Source organism: Ciona robusta, chromosome 12 (genome assembly GCF_009617815.1).
Source record: "Ciona robusta chromosome 12, ASM961781v2".
NCBI lineage: Eukaryota > Metazoa > Chordata > Ascidiacea > Phlebobranchia > Cionidae > Ciona > Ciona robusta.
In genome coordinates, this window is record NC_143246.1 from 5,815,580 (window position 1) to 5,834,104 (window position 18,525).

At 35.3% G+C, this 18,525-nt stretch overlaps 2 protein-coding genes across 3 annotated transcripts in view; one reads left to right on the plus strand and one right to left on the minus strand.

The window, feature by feature from the left end:
* The window catches only part of LOC149727166 (syntaxin-binding protein 5-like), a 22,395-nt gene extending 17,679 nt beyond the window's left edge, over positions 1-4,716 (plus strand). For both annotated transcript variants that reach the window (XM_089890499.1, XM_089890500.1), the window contains exons 17-27: positions 172-234; positions 538-672; positions 973-1,078; positions 1,333-1,451; positions 1,849-1,958; positions 2,059-2,142; positions 2,450-2,604; positions 2,933-3,068; positions 3,539-3,671; positions 3,855-4,072; positions 4,364-4,716. In XM_089890499.1, the coding sequence (XP_089746625.1) occupies positions 172-234; positions 538-672; positions 973-1,078; positions 1,333-1,451; positions 1,849-1,958; positions 2,059-2,142; positions 2,450-2,604; positions 2,933-3,068; positions 3,539-3,671; positions 3,855-4,072; positions 4,364-4,405 (1,301 nt within the window). In that variant the 3' untranslated portion in view covers positions 4,406-4,716. The remainder of the gene's footprint in view (positions 1-171; positions 235-537; positions 673-972; positions 1,079-1,332; positions 1,452-1,848; positions 1,959-2,058; positions 2,143-2,449; positions 2,605-2,932; positions 3,069-3,538; positions 3,672-3,854; positions 4,073-4,363) is intronic.
* Positions 4,326-18,482, minus strand: LOC149727168 (androglobin-like). The gene is made up of 38 exons (XM_089890491.1): positions 18,176-18,482; positions 17,826-17,934; positions 17,475-17,594; positions 17,088-17,177; positions 16,708-16,787; positions 16,438-16,558; positions 16,008-16,147; positions 15,727-15,816; positions 15,539-15,622; positions 15,305-15,396; positions 14,944-15,036; positions 14,629-14,744; positions 14,129-14,306; positions 13,671-13,830; positions 13,541-13,596; positions 13,283-13,356; positions 12,918-13,003; positions 12,357-12,564; positions 11,980-12,133; positions 11,602-11,715; positions 11,202-11,350; positions 10,736-10,903; positions 10,381-10,507; positions 9,840-10,065; positions 9,348-9,482; positions 8,966-9,122; positions 8,504-8,691; positions 8,075-8,156; positions 7,923-8,016; positions 7,533-7,645; positions 7,209-7,280; positions 6,841-6,961; positions 6,505-6,665; positions 6,073-6,231; positions 5,797-5,851; positions 5,476-5,581; positions 4,991-5,183; positions 4,326-4,689 (listed from the first exon to the last, which is right to left on the minus strand). Exons 1-38 carry the CDS (start codon positions 18,199-18,201, stop codon positions 4,522-4,524), a joined length of 4,665 nt encoding a protein of 1,554 aa, XP_089746617.1. The 5' UTR covers positions 18,202-18,482; the 3' UTR covers positions 4,326-4,521.
* Positions 18,483-18,525: the final 43 nt, after the last annotated feature.

Sequence of the window (18,525 nt, forward strand, 5' to 3'; positions counted from 1 at the left end):
CGTATGTAATTACACCAAAGTATATATATTGGTCACACTGAATGTTTGGGGTAATGTGCCAATCCCAAGGTACACTGCTGTACACCACTGTAAGGCCTCATCCATATATATATATATACCATGTAATCTTCACCATCTAATGTATATATAATACCATCATCTTTATTCCAGGTTTAACTGACACCTCTCCTTCTGCACTTTCAACTGACCACAGTTTCTCTAAATCACAGTTAGGTTGGTCCCAGTTATCCTACTGTGTTTTATAACATACTTGTTTTAATGAAAATTTGTCTTCAACATTATAAAACCTTTTTCATGCTGGTGCATTCTGTATAATTCAAAGGAAATACCTCAAGTAGCAACATCCATGGTCCCTGCCATGTGAGCTTACCCATATAGCATAAAAATATATAATTTCTCCAAACTAAAATGTCTCTTAACACCGAAATTTCACTACTTTAGCCCCATGTGTCTAACACACACTGAAAATCTTATCATTTTCATTTTATTCCATTGAAACAACTTTATACGGAATAGAAAAAGAAGATTCGTTAAATTCTGATAGCGCCCCGTCAGCAATGCCGAGTAAAAGTAAGCGTTACATCAAAATATCGAAGAAAAATACTTCGCTGAGTTTGGAGAAATCTATTGGAAGTATGGAGAGTTCAGATGGTAAGGGTTTTTGGAAAGTTTTGCATAAAGCCTATCCATCGGTTAAATAGTGTTTGTAATATGTTTTGTATGCTTAACCAATACAGCAGTATTTCACAACAATTTTTAAAATAGATATTAACTTGACATAGCATTGGCTTGCGACGCTTTGGAAAAACTGTTTTATAATTCCAATGAAGCAACTCTAATTTACACCAACCAATAAATTCCAACTTCCACCTAACTTATTTTGTGATCATTGGAATTTTTTATTTCTGCTATATTTTTAATGTTATAACTTGTCCCTATCTTCCCTGGCAGACCATATGTTAAGCAGAGCATCAAGCTCAACGGAATCCGACCACGGCCGATCTAATGAAGCCGTCACTTATCTTTGCTTCTCATGCACTAACATCAAGAAACGCAAGTTCTTTTTTTAACAAATTATTCTTTTTTAAGCTATTGAGGAATTTTTACTGTTTAGGGTAAATTTTTAAACCCAAGTTAATATTTTTTCATTTTTTTATTCGGAAAATTTACAGTTTTAATATGCAACAAAATTATTTAAATTTTCTATCCATTTTTACAAAGCTAACTTTTTTCAAATTTTGTTTGTAAATAACTCCCTTCACTGGTACCTGAACCCCAACCCCTACTAACAATACCTTACCCTGCAGACAGCAACACCACGGTCCCATGTATGTGGGTGGGAACACAAAGTGGATGTTTATTCAGCATAATATTCAATCAATCCAATCACGAGAATCGAGCTTCAAATCGTGTCACAAGCTCTCTAAGTGGTAGGTTCTATATCATTAGTTAAAAACCCTCTATGTTTAAACAACTAATATGTGTTCTGTTAATTCTGCTACCAGGTATAATGTTAATATTCCTTTAACGGCTTATCTGATACAAATCGTAGTATATTTCCAATGTTCTTTCGCAATCCTACAAGATTCGTGCCATTTTTCCAGCATTTTAATATGTTATTACCTGTTTAATTGATGCAGTACCTAAAGTTTACTTATCGTAATGTGTACCAAGACTATCCACATAAATAGAGTATTAGAGTATCATAACCTATTTCAGGGGCAGGGCTGCATACTGTAAATACCCATGTTAGTTGCCTATGTTCAACCATTGTGCAAAACATTACGACATGGTATTCAACCCTGTGCTGTAAAACCTTTATTTCAGGAACCTTATTACAGTTGCATGGTGCTGTAGTGTCTTGTTTGTTTATCAATTCAACTGGACAAGTCGTTACTGACCATATGTATACATGGACACCACAAACATCTGTCGAGGTATTTTTCTTTAAAGTTTAAATTTTCTCTCATGAATGTAGCAAACATATATATGTCACTCAAGCTTCCACCTACAATTAGTTAACCATACATTTTTCAGGAAAAAGATCATGTGACTGATCATGATGGTGAAATATCACGTGATATTCATTTCATGATGGTAACATCGGAACGACAAGTTAAGGTAGTATTTCGTTACAGATTTTTATTCTATCCTGTTCCTACCTTACACCCTATCCCAGTGTGATGAGCAACCAAGGCACAAACCATATGCCCCCTGCTGAGGCTCGCCATGATACCTCACTAATATAGAATGCATTGTTTATTATGCACCTATTAACAACAGTAATAAACTTTTTTTTTCCTTTTCTTTTTATACACCGAGCGTGCTGTATTCATGTGATAAATTATTTAAAAAATATTATATCGTAAAAATAAAACTTATTAAACATTTTTATTGTCTTTTGAATCATATCTTGTTTTTTGTTCAGATTTTTACTCTCCCAAGTTTATCATGCGTTCATGTGTTTGAACTTCCCATTGAATGCGGACAATTCATTCATTCTTCTGTTGATACTTTAATTAACGGAACATGTGCTGCTTGTTACACCTCTAGTGGTCATATTGTGGTGCTAGGACTGCCCAGGTAATGGGAAAAAATTGTTACAGGAAAAGCCAATACAAAAAAAGATTTATATCGGTATACTGTAGTGCCAAACACATATATCTTAGTATGGACATAATTGGCAATACAGTATACCAATATTATATTTGATACAGTTTATATTGCTGAAGAAACGTTTTATCCGATTTATCATTTTATTATAAGCTGTTTCCTTTACTGGTGCTCTTAGATCACATTTAAACATCTTTACCTACATACACATTTTTAATTTTCTTTAACATGCCAAAAATTTTTAAAAAATAAAAAAAAAGTTTTTTTTTAGTTTAATTTTAAAATATATTTTTTTCAGTTTAAATTTGCTTCTTAATGTGCCATACCTGCCTCCCAATGATGACAGGATAGCTCATACATTCTCTTTCACAAGTGATGGGCAAGCAATGTTTCTGCCAAACCCAACTGAGTTACAACGTATCGCTTATTATGTGGTAAGCTGGTAACAACAAATTGCCAATATTATATTTTCTTCTGTTATTTCTGCTACCAGGCATAGTGTAAAAAATCTTTTAGCGGCTCTGGTATAAAGAATGTACGAAACGTGAGGAAATACACAAATATTTTATACCACTAAAAGATTATTCACACTATTATGTTGATGTTTAGTAAGTTTCTGGCGGTATTGCCTTGCGGTGACGTACATAGGGCAACACTATGGATAGAACGGTGTAAAGCTCACTTTTTATAGCATACACTGTACTTGTATCATCAAACCAATGTCCACAGTCTAATTGTTATTAGTAGTGCATCACAGTAATATATCCAATGGGTTTTTTTAAGCTGTGATAGGTGACTCGTAAGAAAATAACATATCAGATTGGATTACATATCATTCACCTTACATACTTGTATGGGGCTCTTAACATAGCACTTATCATTGGGTATCTTCTTTGAATTTCAGGGAATTCATGAGAATGTTCAGGAGATGGTTGGTCACTTGTTTGTACCTTGTGAAGATATAGAAAAACCAACTACCGGGTTTTTTAAAGGATTGTTTGGTGGAGGTTATACAAGCATTGATCGTGAAAATTTATGTGAGTTTTTTGTTGTGTGAAGCCTGGCTTTGGTTCTAAAATACAGTGAGCATGTGGTGTTTAAATTTACCAGAGTGTCTAATGTAAAACACAATGGTATAACTTTACAGTAAGCATAAAGAGTACTGATAAACCATTGAAGATAATCGCCCAATATAAAACAATTTTTTCTACACATTTTAGTTGGCGAAGGTGTCAATGGCAAAACGAAAGCCATAGCAAAATACATCCCAGGGACCGGTGGTTCTAGTTTTGAAGGTTTCCGACACGGTAATGTAGGTTCTGAGTTCCACCAACTTAAGAACAAGGTTTTGGAGCGAGGGCAAAGACTTGGTGAACTTGAGGAAAAGTCACAGAAACTTGTAGATTCTGCAAGCAGGTTTGCAGCTGTTTCTAATGAGGTGAGACCAATTTGTTTCTGATTTTTTTTTAGTGTTTTTGTTTGTAATTTGGTTCTTGCATTTTAACTTGTCCAGCCCAGTGGTATAGGTCATTCAAGTAAAGTCACCAAGATAAATAATTATTAACAGTAATAAAGCAACTGTGTGTGGTGTATAAGGGTACTTGTGAAACTGTGCTATGTTTTTAACCCTTCTTGGAAACTATATGGATTTGTATTAACAGCCTAATATTAGGCTTTTGCGAATAATAATATTTTTCATTTAAATAAATATCTATCTTTATTTGGATAGGTCATGCACAAGTACAAAAACAAGAGGTGGTATCAGATGTAACCGACAATAGTTTCTTCACAAATCATATAAACACATGCACTGTACAACAAGGCTGAAAAAGAGCGTAAAAATGAACTACTGTGTCTGTACATCCTTTATTTATGTCGTTCCGAATTTTATTTCTTTTTTCCTGCACTTTTTCGTTTGCCGTCTGGGCTGGGGGGGAGAGAGGCGGCAGCGATTTCATTTAACTCTTCTTCTTTTGCTCTCTTCTCATCAAGTAAGTGCTGCCGGTAATCCTCTCTTGGCTGCAACAAACGTGCTCTGCTTTTATCCAACTGTTCCTGGAATAAATATTATAAATCAGTGTTTTCTTGCTGTTTATTTTCCACAAACAAGCAGTACAGTGAAAATAATAAGAAGTACTCATATAAAATTGTTCTGTCTTCATGAAAAAAAAAGTTCTATCTTCATGTAAAAAGTGAGTATCCTTTAACGTAAGCTGCGCAAAACTGTTTTCTAAACTGTTTTTTTTTTGCAGGTGAAAGCGACAGTGAAACATAATAGGCAAGGTTTTATAACCTGTCCCTTTATATTTCACACATATGACATTTATCCATAAGAAGCACCAAAACCTCACCACACCTGCATTTCATGACAAGCCTCTATCTGCTGCTCCTTTGATCGTAATCTGAAATTCCGATTTTCGTCCCGGAAAGCGAGTGACCTCTTTCTTGCTTCCTGGTGGCGACGAATCTGCTCGCTCAATTTCAAATTCTGTTTCTCCTCCAGTTTGAGTTTGTCGAAATATTTTCTTGATGAAGTTGAATCTTTTGGTCTAAAATTTTTGGATTTTTAACCAAAGTCCTAAACTCTCTTGTGTTCAGAAATCAGAACGTTTTAACTTCAAGGTTTTGTCTCAGATTATTCGGATAGAAACTGCACATACTTTGTTAAAAAAGTCTATTGAAGAAGCCAAAACTAACAACCCCTGGTTTGCTTTATTTTGCAACTAGACCAGTTTAAACTTAATTTTGCCTCGAAACAAGACGGCACTAGTATACACCACCACCGTGGGACCAACAAGTTTGTAGCGGTCAAAAATGTTTATCCAAATATTTTTGTTTTACCTGTAAAAGCTAGAGATGTCCACAATTGGATTCTTGGGAGGTGGAAGAGGAGGGGGGACTTCTATTGGTTCTCCATCTTCATTTACTTCCGTATTCTCCTCAGGAGCTGGAGAAATAATGATGTTTACTTGGAAAGATTCCCAAAAGTATAGATTAATGTAACTTATTTATCCTTCCGTGGCAGGGCAATGACAGGGTTTATACAAGTGTTTTGTTTCGTGAAGCATGGTCGGAAAACACTGTTATTATAACATGGGGGTTTGGTTTTATACACCTTGTGCTTACTCCAGAGTTGCCACTTATATATTTGCGGGTAATTACCTGGTGGCTCTTGTGGTTTCAGCTTGCTTAGGTATGATAGACGTGATTGCATTGCCTGAAACAAATTACATTAATTAGTTCCATCTATAAAGATGCAGGGATATTTAAACTTAGTGTGATCTGTTCCCATACTGTGATACTCTAACACCCAACCTTGTGGTGTTCTCATAGTTATTGACAGCAGTACCAGTTGAACTACAGAACCTAAGTGCTCTCATAGCGACAAGGAGACTTGAACCATTGACCTTCTAATGTTGCAAACCACTACCAATTTACCTTCACTGCTCTCCCAGGTTCAGCAGCCTCCCAAGCCAACTTCATCGCACGAATCTCCTCTTGTCGTTGATTATCGCGCTTCAATGTCACCTCTTCTGCTTGTTCTTGGTTGCTGACAAACCGGAGAGCCCAGAAAGCTTGTGTTCCATCATAGGTGTTCTGTATAAGAAAAACGCTGTATGTAAATTCAGAGTTCTATGTTCATAGACGCCAAGATAGGCAGGCCTACCCTGAAATGTTCTGTACTGCATTATTCAATAAATATTACAACTAACAAATTAGATGTAATTCATAGACTTACTATCCTTGCCTCCCCTGCATTGTAGGTAATGAGTCAACTCTGGCCATAAACTCAGGTCTTAACTTGTCACAGGAATCTTAAATGTTTTATCCCCATTAAAGGCAGTAATTTTATAAGATTTCTATATCTACCTGAGATGGAGGGCGCGAATCTTTATCTGGAATCTTTTTATCTTTTCCTCCTTTATCTGATCCCTTGCCTCCCTTCTTGGACTTTTCAGCAGCAGGTTTGCTTCCTCCTCCTGATTGACGATCTGTTCCTTTGTTTCCCGATGTAGGACGATCTTTCGGGACTGAAAGAGCATGAAAGTTAGCTTTTGTGAAAAAACCTAAACTGACCAAGGCAAGCGACTTTTACAGCCTGCTGTTAAATTTGTCAAATATTTTAAAATGTTTACATACCCTTGGTGGATATTTTCAGTTGTGTGTAAAATACTGAACAAGTTTTTTCATGGTTAATATGCAAACCTGAAAAAGCCTTCAATTCTTCCTTTTCCTGATCACGAAGTTTTTGTACAAAACCAAGCTGGGTTTCAGACAGTGGCCAACTATTGTGTTCAACCAATGCTTGTATGGTGTAGTGATGTTTCTGCAATAATTAGTGCAACTCTTAACCTCAAAAAGACAATTATTCTAATAATCTTGGACAAGATTTTATACCATGAGTGTGTTGATAAACACTGTACATGGTGCTTGTCTGTATTTTTGCAGAATAATTTTATTGTGACCTGTGCTTTGGGGCTTTGGGCAGCTTATTAGTGAGCACAAAAGCACCAACTGTTCCCAAACTTCAAATTATAAACAAAATAACATAAATTATTAACAAGTAAACCTACAATAGTTGGATCTTCAAATATTTCGGGTTTCATAACTTGTGGCTTTAACTCAACTTCTTTACGAACATCTTTCTACAAAAAAGCAATTAGAAGAGTGAATTTGTGGTGGATGTGTGTTTTGAATGATTCTATATTTCTATTTAAATGACAGACAGATGATTAGGTAAAACAAGTATCTCACAGAATAAAATTGGTCAGACTTGATTTTTGTTAGGAAAGCATTTCAAAAAAATTGATCCTGATGTTTTGTACAATTATAAAAGTATATAGTTTCAAGGTTCTAATCCTTGCAATCTAGTTCAAGTCTGAATAAAATTAATTTACTGGTGAGTGTTTTCCATCTTTGCTTTTTGCTGACCCTCCCCTCTTTTTGTCTGAAACTTGAACATTCTGTTTGCTTGCTTGTGGCAACTTGTTCAACAAAGGTTCTTGGATAACTGTGTAAAATGTTACATTTAGTAGAAATAATAGGATATGATATTCTAAGCTAAAGGTCATAAGAATTGACACTACTTAAATTCCGTCATCAAACGCTTATGTAACTCTGATACACACTTAAAAGACAACTATAAACATGCTGGGTTGTATAAAGCTCAATGGTTGTGTAACAGTTGAATTAAATCACTTTTTGCAATCTATGTTTTTAATATTGGTGATATTTAACAACATGCCATGCCAGACAACCAATGTTACAAGAACTTCTATGCCACATACCTTCAACCACATTGTTGGTGATGAAATAAAACGCCGGTATCACGCAATGTCCCTTCCCACTCACTGATATAACTTCCTCTTCATTGTCCAAGACCTTCACAGAAGTTTCACAAATTAGGTTGGTTGCAATCTAGGAAAAATAAGTAAAATACCTGAAGCTTGATGTAGACATCTGGTTTTGAAGTCTCCAGTTGAACACTTCCAATGTGATTTGCTGACACTTCCATGTGATATCTTTGAATAATTGGAATTATTCTATCTGTAGTTTAATATTAGGTGTCCAAACCAAATGCTAATTTCTGGCAGAGCATGACTAACCAGTTTGACAATCCAATGTTGACCACTGGGTTGAACCAATTATTTAAGTGTCTTGTGTAAAAACACATACACCGACAATAACAGCACCCCTAAAATGGTTTTGTAACAAAGCAAGTACTCTAACAACTGTGACATTCAATCTCAAGCTTATTTAGGGAAAACAAATTGTGCTTTTTATAAGGATGTTAACACACACAACAACTTTAGTTATTATGGCCTTCCATATCTGTATTCTTATTATTATAACTACACTAGTAAACCACCTTAGAAGGATATTCAGTTTGTTTGGTATGTAGTAATCCCTTATTTCTTTCACATTGAACTGGCTGTTGATCTGCCCAGAGAATGGAGATGGAAGTGGCTTTCTGGATCCGATAAGTTTCATTCTCCATTTCCCTGTTGTTAGTGGAAGATCCAAGGTACGGGCCTCGACCATGAAGGTATAACCTCGCTATATGGATGTAACAATACATAGTAAGTGTATTGAAAGTATGGTGTTGTATTTAACATTGGGCATTTGCCATATAACGCAGCATAAACTACCACAGAAAGCTATCTTGATGCGACTAATGATTAGCAGGAATGATTGTATAACTTATTTATTCTTGTGTGGTGGAACACTGACCGCTGTAATAACACACATCTGTTTTATTCACCTCGTGCCCTCTTATGAGTTATGGAATATGCTAGGTAAGTGAAGTGAACTTGTTAATAACTGCACCAACCTTATTCTTCCTATAAACATGAGGTTCTACTTTCTGGAAGACTCTCTTGATCTCGCTGCCAGTATCGTTGTCCACAATGCGCAAAACGCATGTAGGCACCGCTGGTATGAACAACTTTGGCACGCAGAGCACATCACTTTCAACGTAAAACACTTCTCTGTAAAAATAACAATTTTATCAAATGATTTTTTGTTTATATTTTACACCACCACAGATATCTAAACTTTAAAGAGAAGATACAATGACTCTTGTTACCACAACACATGAATAGTAGAAACATAATTATAAGTTTCATATTTAAAAATAAAGGAAATGCCGAACTTCCTGCTTACATATTTTTATAGAAGAAATATTAAAGTTTTTGTTAGTGTTGTTTACTTGCCTGAATACGACAAACCATGTTTTGGCTGGTTGGTCAGGATAAGTTCCTTGGTAATCAGCCAGACAAATCCTGTTCCATTCATCGTCATTAAACGAATAATTCTTCATTATTTCACTGTTTTCATCCATCATTGACCTTCATGTTTCAAACACAATATGCATATTACTATATTGACTTAAAGGATCATATGCTTGGTGTCTGTTGATAACATTGATGTCTTCAATTGAACTCATGACACATCATTATGTTCATACCTCTTATGCTTATGTTAAAGGTATACGATCTTCTTTTGACAAGATACACATAGCGTGTTTATATAACATTTTCAATGTTGAGTTATAACTTGGGAGTATTCTAACACACACAAGTACCGGACATGTATGATGTGTTTATACAGATCACTATTAAGTTAAATTACAATGTCTTCTTACTCACCATGATGTATGATACAGCTTTCCCTACAACACAAAATCTTTTTAATTGATGACTTACCTCAACAAAGATAAGCCTTGAGCTTGTATATCAGCCTGCATTCCTGTCCATATAATGGTTAACCCTTCTTTGACTGATGTGTGCTCCTCTGAAGTATCATCTTTGTGTCCTCTTCTTATTCTTCTCACATATAATGACTTCCAGTGCTTCTGGAGGGTGGTGACCGCATCCTCTTCCAATGGGGAGGCAGATTTGCTCCTCCATACTTCCGGGACTTCAGGAGAAGCTGGAAAAGAGAATGTTTACTCGTGCATCGTTCTGCACTATGGTGAGGATATGTTTATACCTTCTTATACACCAAATAACATAGTGTGTTCAGGCACCTCATACACACTATGCGCGATAGTGCTGATATGTATATACCTTCTTATACACCAGACACAAAGTGTATTTAGACACCTCCTGGTCAATCAAAACATATGTACCCTTTCACAAACCTTAGTATTAATACACCTATGCGGGCGAGGTATCAGGGCAAACACATTGGAGAAACGTTTCTACACATAGATCATGCTAAAGAGATATGAGGCACAATATTTACCTTTAGCATCGCCTTGCAGTGAGTCAAACTCACAGTCCAGTGTAAAGCATCGAAACACAAAGTCAAGGTCTGGAATTTTGTTTTCAGAAACGCTAGAGAATGTTTGGTAGAGAGCTGATTTCCAAGCCTGAAACAAAGAAAAAGCTTTGTATGACATTGTTTTTGTATGTGTTTACTGGTGCTAGGATGCCCCACAGAAGATCCTGTCTTTATAAATAAACTGTTTAAACTACTGAGTTGTACATGTGTGCTATTACCAATGCTAACAGTTCACAGCATTATGTGTTAGCTTTATTATAAATTTAACTGAATTTCTTTCATCACACATGTCGTAAAACTGAGTTCTTATATATACCTTGTAATGCTCTTTAAGTTGCTTCGTATTCTTGGCAGTGTACGGCATATGAGCATTATGGAGCTCTTGTCTTGCTTTTAACCAATTCTCGGCGCTTCCAAAACTTTCAATGCATTTTCCAAGAGCGGTCATTATATTATCAGCAACTGCCACAAACCTACAACTCTCCTGTGAAAAGGTGTGAACAAATATTACAAACATGTTTGGCATAAGTTTGTGTGTTTCTTAACCTTAGAGCTGCCAAGATAATCTTCTGTAAGCTTACAGGGGCATATTTATGATAAACTTACATTTTGAATAAACAAATTAAATTTTTTTGTCTCTTTGGTCATGATAACAAGATTTAGTAATGTTAAAGTATACCAAACAGTGTTTGAATTAGAAATTCATGGATTTGTTACACTTCAACGACATAAATAATACCCACTATTGTTAAATTCTGGTCCCTAAATTCCCCAAAACTTACATTTTGTAATGGCACCATCACTGTTTCTTCATCTCCATATGTAAACTTGGTATTGGAACACACAGTAAGGTGAAATCCAAGCGGAGAATTGAATGTAAGTTGTAAAACATGTCTACCTGGTGGTAGAGACACACAAGCTGCTTTTGTTCCTAAGAAACAATGTGAACAAAACTGTTAAACTATCTTTGTAACCATGGGTTGTTTGATACATATGGTGCTTGAATTAAGTCGAAGAATACTTTGGGTACAAATTGTTTCAACACAAAATGGATTCAAAAATGTTATCCCCATATGTTTACAATTCCAACGCCATGATAGCCTGGGAAATTGGAGATTCTTTAGCTTAGGCTTACAGACAACTTTTCCACCACATTCAACTTAATAGGATCCTATTTCTAACCTGTTGTGCGGATCCTGATAACTGGTTGTCCTTTGATCAGAGTCTTCCAAGAATAAGGTTCAGCAACTAACAAACCTGAGTTGCAACTCTGGTTATCCTGCTTCACACTTGGCGCTGAAAGTAAATCAAGCAGTGAACTATCAGACATTAGAACATGCTTAGTCATAAAGTTATACTTAGGTAGTATCGACCAGTTCATGGCACTACATTATTACATTACAAACATTAACCTTTTCTAATACGACTATAACATATAAATTTAAACGGAAATTACTGGCAAAAAGTTTTTATAGAAACATGTATTTATGGTCAGAACTGATGTATACTGTCAGAGTTGCTGACGAATACATTTTTGGTATATAAACACAATGTATTTACCATCAGAAGCATCAGCTATCGACTCGCGATCTGACATTCTTTTCTCTTCAAGTCCTGCCCATCTTGGCAATACAGAGTAGTTGATTATCAGTTGTATCTGTTTTAAACTATCCACAAACAGAAAACTTGGTACTCTGTCTTCAATAGGGTAACCCTGTAGTTGAAACACATGCTTAGAAATTGATTTGAGAAACAGTAGAATGTTGGTAGGCTTAAAGCGCTTCGGTTTTATCAAACAAAATTGTTTTGGTTACCAAAAGTAAAAAGCAGAGTTGTGTTTTGTGAATGTAAGAAAACCAAACTTATGTAAAAATATGACCACAACTGACTTTAAATGCTTAATAAAGCTATGCTTGTTCATACACCCACCCACCCACCTCATAAGACTTGGGTGTTATGGCACTTGGCAACCCAGATTTTAAAACATTTGTGTTTGATGAAGCTTGAGTGAGCTGGGCTGAGCCTTTCTTGCTGCTACTACCCCCAGTGTTGGCTCCAGCGCCAGCATTAAGTGCTGCTGGTTTGAGTTCAGTCACAGTGTGGTTGTATGTGTATGTTGATGTCTTGTGGAAGATTGTTAGATCTCTGGATGTAATTGAAGCTGGTTTTAAATGTGATGTGGGCATAAAAGGCTGGGGCCAAATCTGGCCAAAATTCAAGGTCTTTGACTAGGACCTCACCAACATGAAATAGAAAATGATATGAAAAATATTTTTCTGTAGTTAGTAGCAAAAAAGAATGACATTCCTATGGATATTGTTAAGTTTAAAGCATCGCACATTATTATCATTTTTATTCTTGTGCAACAAGAAAATATTGGAAATAACAATACATGTGTTTAATTATTACTCTATGTCTTCACAAGCATTTCTGTAATTTCATGGCCATTACTAAGGTTGGTTGTACTGTTTCATCAACAAGTTAGAACAATCACCCACTTAAAGCATTGACAAAAGTCGTAGAAATGAATCCAAGTACTTTGTTCTGCTACAGGCTTCGCTGGTTGGTCAGTAGATTCATTACCCTGAGATGTAAAAGGAACTATAATAAGACAGATATTGAACACTGGAAGTATGTTGCTCCAATACAATATTTATTATGGCAATGTCTATCTTTTATACTTTGACTAGAGACATGAGAAATGGAGTTATGAAGTATCTGCAGAACTATCAAGACAACCAGAAGTCTACTCAGCTGCAGAACTTAATTTTCTTCTTACAAGAAGAAAATATAGATAATTTCCCAACCCACGGTATTCAACCAATAGTATATTTCCTAATGCACATCGCAAAACCATTCTTACCTCAGACATTTGATCTTCTGCATTGCCTTCAACATTTTCCGGTGAATTTACGTTTGATTTATTCTCTGTACCATCTGTACAAACATATATAACTATGGTTTTAATAGTGGATTGAAAAATAGCTTAGAATTAAAACACAATACAGTTTAGAATTAAAACACAATGATCTTAATTGCGTATGTGCACTTGCTTTATAAATTCATGCCCACTTAGGGTTTCTAATATATTAGTTCGTCGAAATATTGACAAAAACCTTACCTTCTCTTGGAGAAGCAGATTCTGACTCACCATTGTGCATGGAGTTTTGAGAAAACCTTGGTAATAGAATAGATTGTAAAACTGCACCATTACTTATTCTATTGACAGTTATTTCGACACTTTTTCTCACCTTATATTTTTGCCTCTTTCATTGATCTCTGTGAGTGGGGAAGACACTCTTGAATGTGGACGAGATGTTGTAGTATCTACTGGTAAAGGACGGATAGTGTGGCCTAAGAGTGCTGTAGATATGTTGAGCCACATTTCTGGATCCGGGGCTTTTTCCTTTGCTACAAAACAGAAGGCGACAGTTTTTACACTGTATTGGGATAATTAAACGAAGCCCAACCAAACACAACAGATTAAAAAAAAACGACAAACACAGATAAGTTATAGTGTTTACACTGTATACGGATAATTGACCAACAGTTCACTAAAATAGCTTGCTGTAGGACCCCACTTATATAGAACAGACTACATATTTAAATTTGTCAACATTTAGCGTCACAGTATGCATTGTGATACTTCTTCTTCAAGGTTTAAGTTAAACGAAATAGTTTCCATTTCAAATTCTCCTAATCCTCTTACGTTTTGGTTGGTCATGTGGCGTCACAAATGTTTTCTTTGGTCGGATAAGTTTCCACTTTGGGATGGGAACTTCAGGTGGTGTCGCTACTAATGGACAAGATCGACTTTGTTTTACATACACTGAGTGGGAATGAAGATACGACAAACCAACTTTTCTCAGTTTTTGGCTTATGTCCGCCTGTAAGAATATATTTTAATCTTAGATATTAGCAGTGGGCACGAATATCTTACTGGTTTGGTGTATTTGTGTATATGAAGAAATCTTATACTTGAAAGTGAGCATGAGGTGTAAGGATACATCGTAGGTGTATTATGTATAAGAATGCAACAATGTTATAACCCCTCAGTGAGCATAAGGTGTAGGAATACACCATGTATATCAAGACACACAAAAACTCCACAATGAGCATTTTCGGGTATAAATACACCATGTGTGTCTGGTATATACGGCACTTGACTACAAACCACAGAATATTCCATAAACACCAATTCACACTAACCATCTGTCGTAGCTCAGTAAGTGAGGTGGGTGAATCACATGAAGAGTTAAACGAAGCAAACACAACCATCTCTGGGGTTTTAGCAACAGATGGATCATCTTCCATGGCAGATTTGGCTGAAATGTAATGCAATAGTATTGGTGTAAATGGTATTTAACAACAACATACAAATATTTTACTTGTTTCTTTGGTATAGCGAGGAAAAATATATATTTACATTAATGTACAAGAATGAGAACTTGGAAACGGATAAGCACAGTTAAATATTCGTTTCCATACAAATAGAGTTTAAAATCTTGATAGGCCTTTTCTTACCAGCAGAATTAGCAGAGATTGGTCTACCAGAATGAGAACCAGATTTGCTTTTTTCCTTGTCATCTCTCTTTTTTCCTTCTCTCGATTTTGAATCTAGTTTGAAAAGAAAAAGGTTTTCCTAAATCTGATTCCCATGATATAATAACAATAATAATGACTTTATTCGTCTCTTCGATTACGGTAGCGAAGACTTAGAAATATTTTAAACGAAAAGACAGGATATAGCGACAAAACAACAGTTGTTGTTGTTGTTGTGTTGCTGTAAAACACGCTTACAGTCAAAAACATATTTACATTTAGTTGGAAGAAAATAAGCGTGGTCGCTACACCTATATAGAGTGGTGGGCATTATTTAACTCACCTTTGCCACTTCCTTTCTCCTTATGACTTGCACTGTTGGTTGGTGCAGGCACATTCTCTCTCTTGGAACTTGCAGATGAAGTTTTATTTTCACTGAAAAATACACAAGTTATTCAGTTCGTTCTGTGAGAATATGATACATTACAGCCAGTACATGTTTTATCTGTAACGCCTGTTTTCCATTAACTGAGGCAATGAATACACTATATGGTTAAACATAAATTTAGTTACTTACTCTTCTGCAGGATTGGTTTCTGGCAACGTCCATTGGGGTAAACTCTGCTTTAAAAATTCCCAGATATTTTCTGAAGGACTCTGTCTACAGAAAAAAAAAACACCCTTATCACAAACAGCATCTATATGTTTTAAAGGATTTTTATAAACTTTTTACACTACATATCACAACATAAAGCCATCACTTACTTTATAGGAATGACTTCAGGTATCCAGCCTGTCAGTGCATGTATCACATAGAAATCTCCAATTTCTGAAGCATCATTATTGCAGACATAACTGAAATAAGATTTACTTGTGTTGGAATATATTTGACTGTGATTAAGAGTCAGAACTTGGCAAGATAGCTATGATTTCTCTTCATTATATTTATCCTTGAATATTGTATAAAGGTTTATTACATCAAACCATGTTTTATTTTGGACCACACATATCAATCATGTGTTTATTGTCATATGTTTCTCACTTACTCAATAGCAGCAATCTTCACAAGTGCTTTAGTGAGAAGCAGTGGCCACAGCTCATGGTTGGATGTTGTGATTGGTAGAAGCAGTTGGTCGTTCGCATCAAATGGCATCTGGTCATCAACCACTATCTTCCTCCAATGTCCCTAAAAATGTTGTGTAATGGTAAATTCCTTTATAAATCATAAATTAAATGGGGCGCACAAATGTCTTATCTCTTTTGCTAACTCTTTTAACCCAGTAATGGTCATTCCCAAAACTGACCCTTTGGTTTTTTTAGATAAGGTCTTACATGGAATCTTGTCAGGGAAATGCAATTTAGACCAGAGTTGGCCCAATGCCCATCTAGCTAACAAAATGTAGAGAACATATTATATAGTACTATCTTATTACAAATACAAAAATCTCTATACTTATGTGCAAAGAAGACACTTACCATCCAAAATAGACGAACCACATACTTCCCATATTGATTATAAAGTGGAATGTGACCTTTGGTTGCTTTACATAGAGAGTAAATATGTTCCCAAGGACTCCACCCTGGATCACCATCAACACTGTATACAGAAAACGTGATAACACTAAAATATATACCATGAGATTTTTTTTTAAATGCAAACAATTATGCCAGTGCCAAGATTTGAACTAAGTATGCAAGAGTTTTTATATCATTCCTACATTTGGTTTTAGGTTTGTAGCAGTTTACCTTGAATGGTGACTGTCAGGAACATTGTTGTTGTTCATCTCCCAAAGAGCTGTAACTTGTGTTATGATGGATCGCATCAGCTGCATATTTTAAAGCACTGTTGTTGTTCTACCGTTTTATAACATAGATGGTTTATTGTGAACTGCATCTAGTGTTGTGAACTTAACCAAATACGTGTACACTCTTTACATGCAGCTGTGTACTTTGAACCCGGTACCTTTGTGTTATAAAAAGTATTGCACAGCAAGTCTGTATAGTTAATGTGCTAGCCTTGTAACCAGCAGTCTTTCCAAGTGATGATAAATAAGCCACATTCATTCATTTGCAATATGTTACATTTGGCTTTCCACCAAACTTACAAATGTCATTATTATATTTACCTGGCTATGGCAGATATGTTCATTGTATTGAAGAAGATTAAACTCGGATTCATTTTCAACAACAACAGGAATCTTACCCAGCATGAAATCCTAAATATAATTGAAACTATAAAGATGTTTGCAATTATGCATCTTCTTCATACTATTACTATATAATGTTGTAAAACAATGTCACTTTCTATACTACATTCAAAGTTTCATTAAAAAATGTTCATTGTTTCTAAATTTACCGGTTGAGTAAAAATTGTATCAGGACACCTGTGTCATGGCTTCTAAAGTTGCTTATTTAAGAATACACAATTGAAATTCATTCACGGTAGCAAACTAAACATGTTCACAAACACATTGAATTTGGGACCCGCTGTTATAATGCATCATAAATATTACCTGTGGTCGTTTCCAATTTTCTACAGCAAGGGAGGTTGGCAAATCTAATCTTCCTTCTGGATCTTCAAAGAATTGTAAACTTGGACTTTTTCCTTTCTCCTTACCCTTTGTAACTCCCTCCTTAAAAATAAATCTTTATCATCAAATATATTTATTTGCTGTTATGTATTGTGATTTAAACTTTTAGTATAACTGGGTCTTGTTTAATATTAATATTAAGTTTAGTTTAGTTGTTTTTGTATAGGCCAATTGATATTATTCAGACATTGATAAAAAACATAACATAACTTTGCTAAGAATTGATGAGGTTTTTGGGTAATTTAGTTAGTTATAAAGTTAAACATATCTAACCCATTTCTCTGCATTGATATCACTTTCTAAGAACTCTGGCCATATTGGAAAATTTCTTGGTTTCCCTTTGCTGTCCACAGAAGCCACACTTCCCACCAAGGAAGCAGCTCTGTAAAACATGTAACTTGTTTATCCTTGCGTTACAGGACAGAACAATCATTATAGCACTGGTTTCTATTTTATACCCTACTCCTTGTGCTTGCTTATAAGTTATCACATATTTAACTTTGTGGTGATTATGTTTTCGTGATTTTTTCATTTTTATGTGTGATAATTTATATAAGAGAGCACTCAGCACTGTAGGGCTGGAGTAAGACATGTGATTCCGTTTACCACAATCATATACGCACCTCTTTGCTCTTGCTTGACTTTCCATAGAATATTGTTGTGGAGACTGTCACTCTAGTGGGTCGTTACATTAAACTTATATTTGTAAACTACTAAAGGCATAAATCCAACACTTTTGTATTCTGTTTTTTGTCTAATAAAACAAGAATTACTAACCAAAATGTCTTATCAATTGGTCGAAAATCAGAGTATTAAATTATTGGTGTTGTTATTTTGCCAAAATTTGGTTTAATAATCACTTAATTTAACCAAACTGGTCAAAAGATGGACTTAAAAAACGTAAACAAACTTAAATTTTTGACCGCGAGGATAGCTTTACGTTACTACTAGCAACGTCATAGAAAACAGTATG

Bases quoted from the DNA above. Each gene is read 5' to 3' on its own strand.
- LOC149727168 (XM_089890491.1), bottom strand. From the start codon at position 18,201: ATGGAAAGTCAAGCAAGAGCAAAGAG. The intron at 16,559-16,707 runs GTAAACTGCTAC...TTCTGTATACAG, and splicing joins CCTGACAGTCACCATTCAAG to TGTTGATGGTGATCCAGGGT. The intron at 6,666-6,840 runs GTTTGCATATTA...ATGCTCTTTCAG, and splicing joins AGAATTGAAGGCTTTTTCAG to TCCCGAAAGATCGTCCTACA.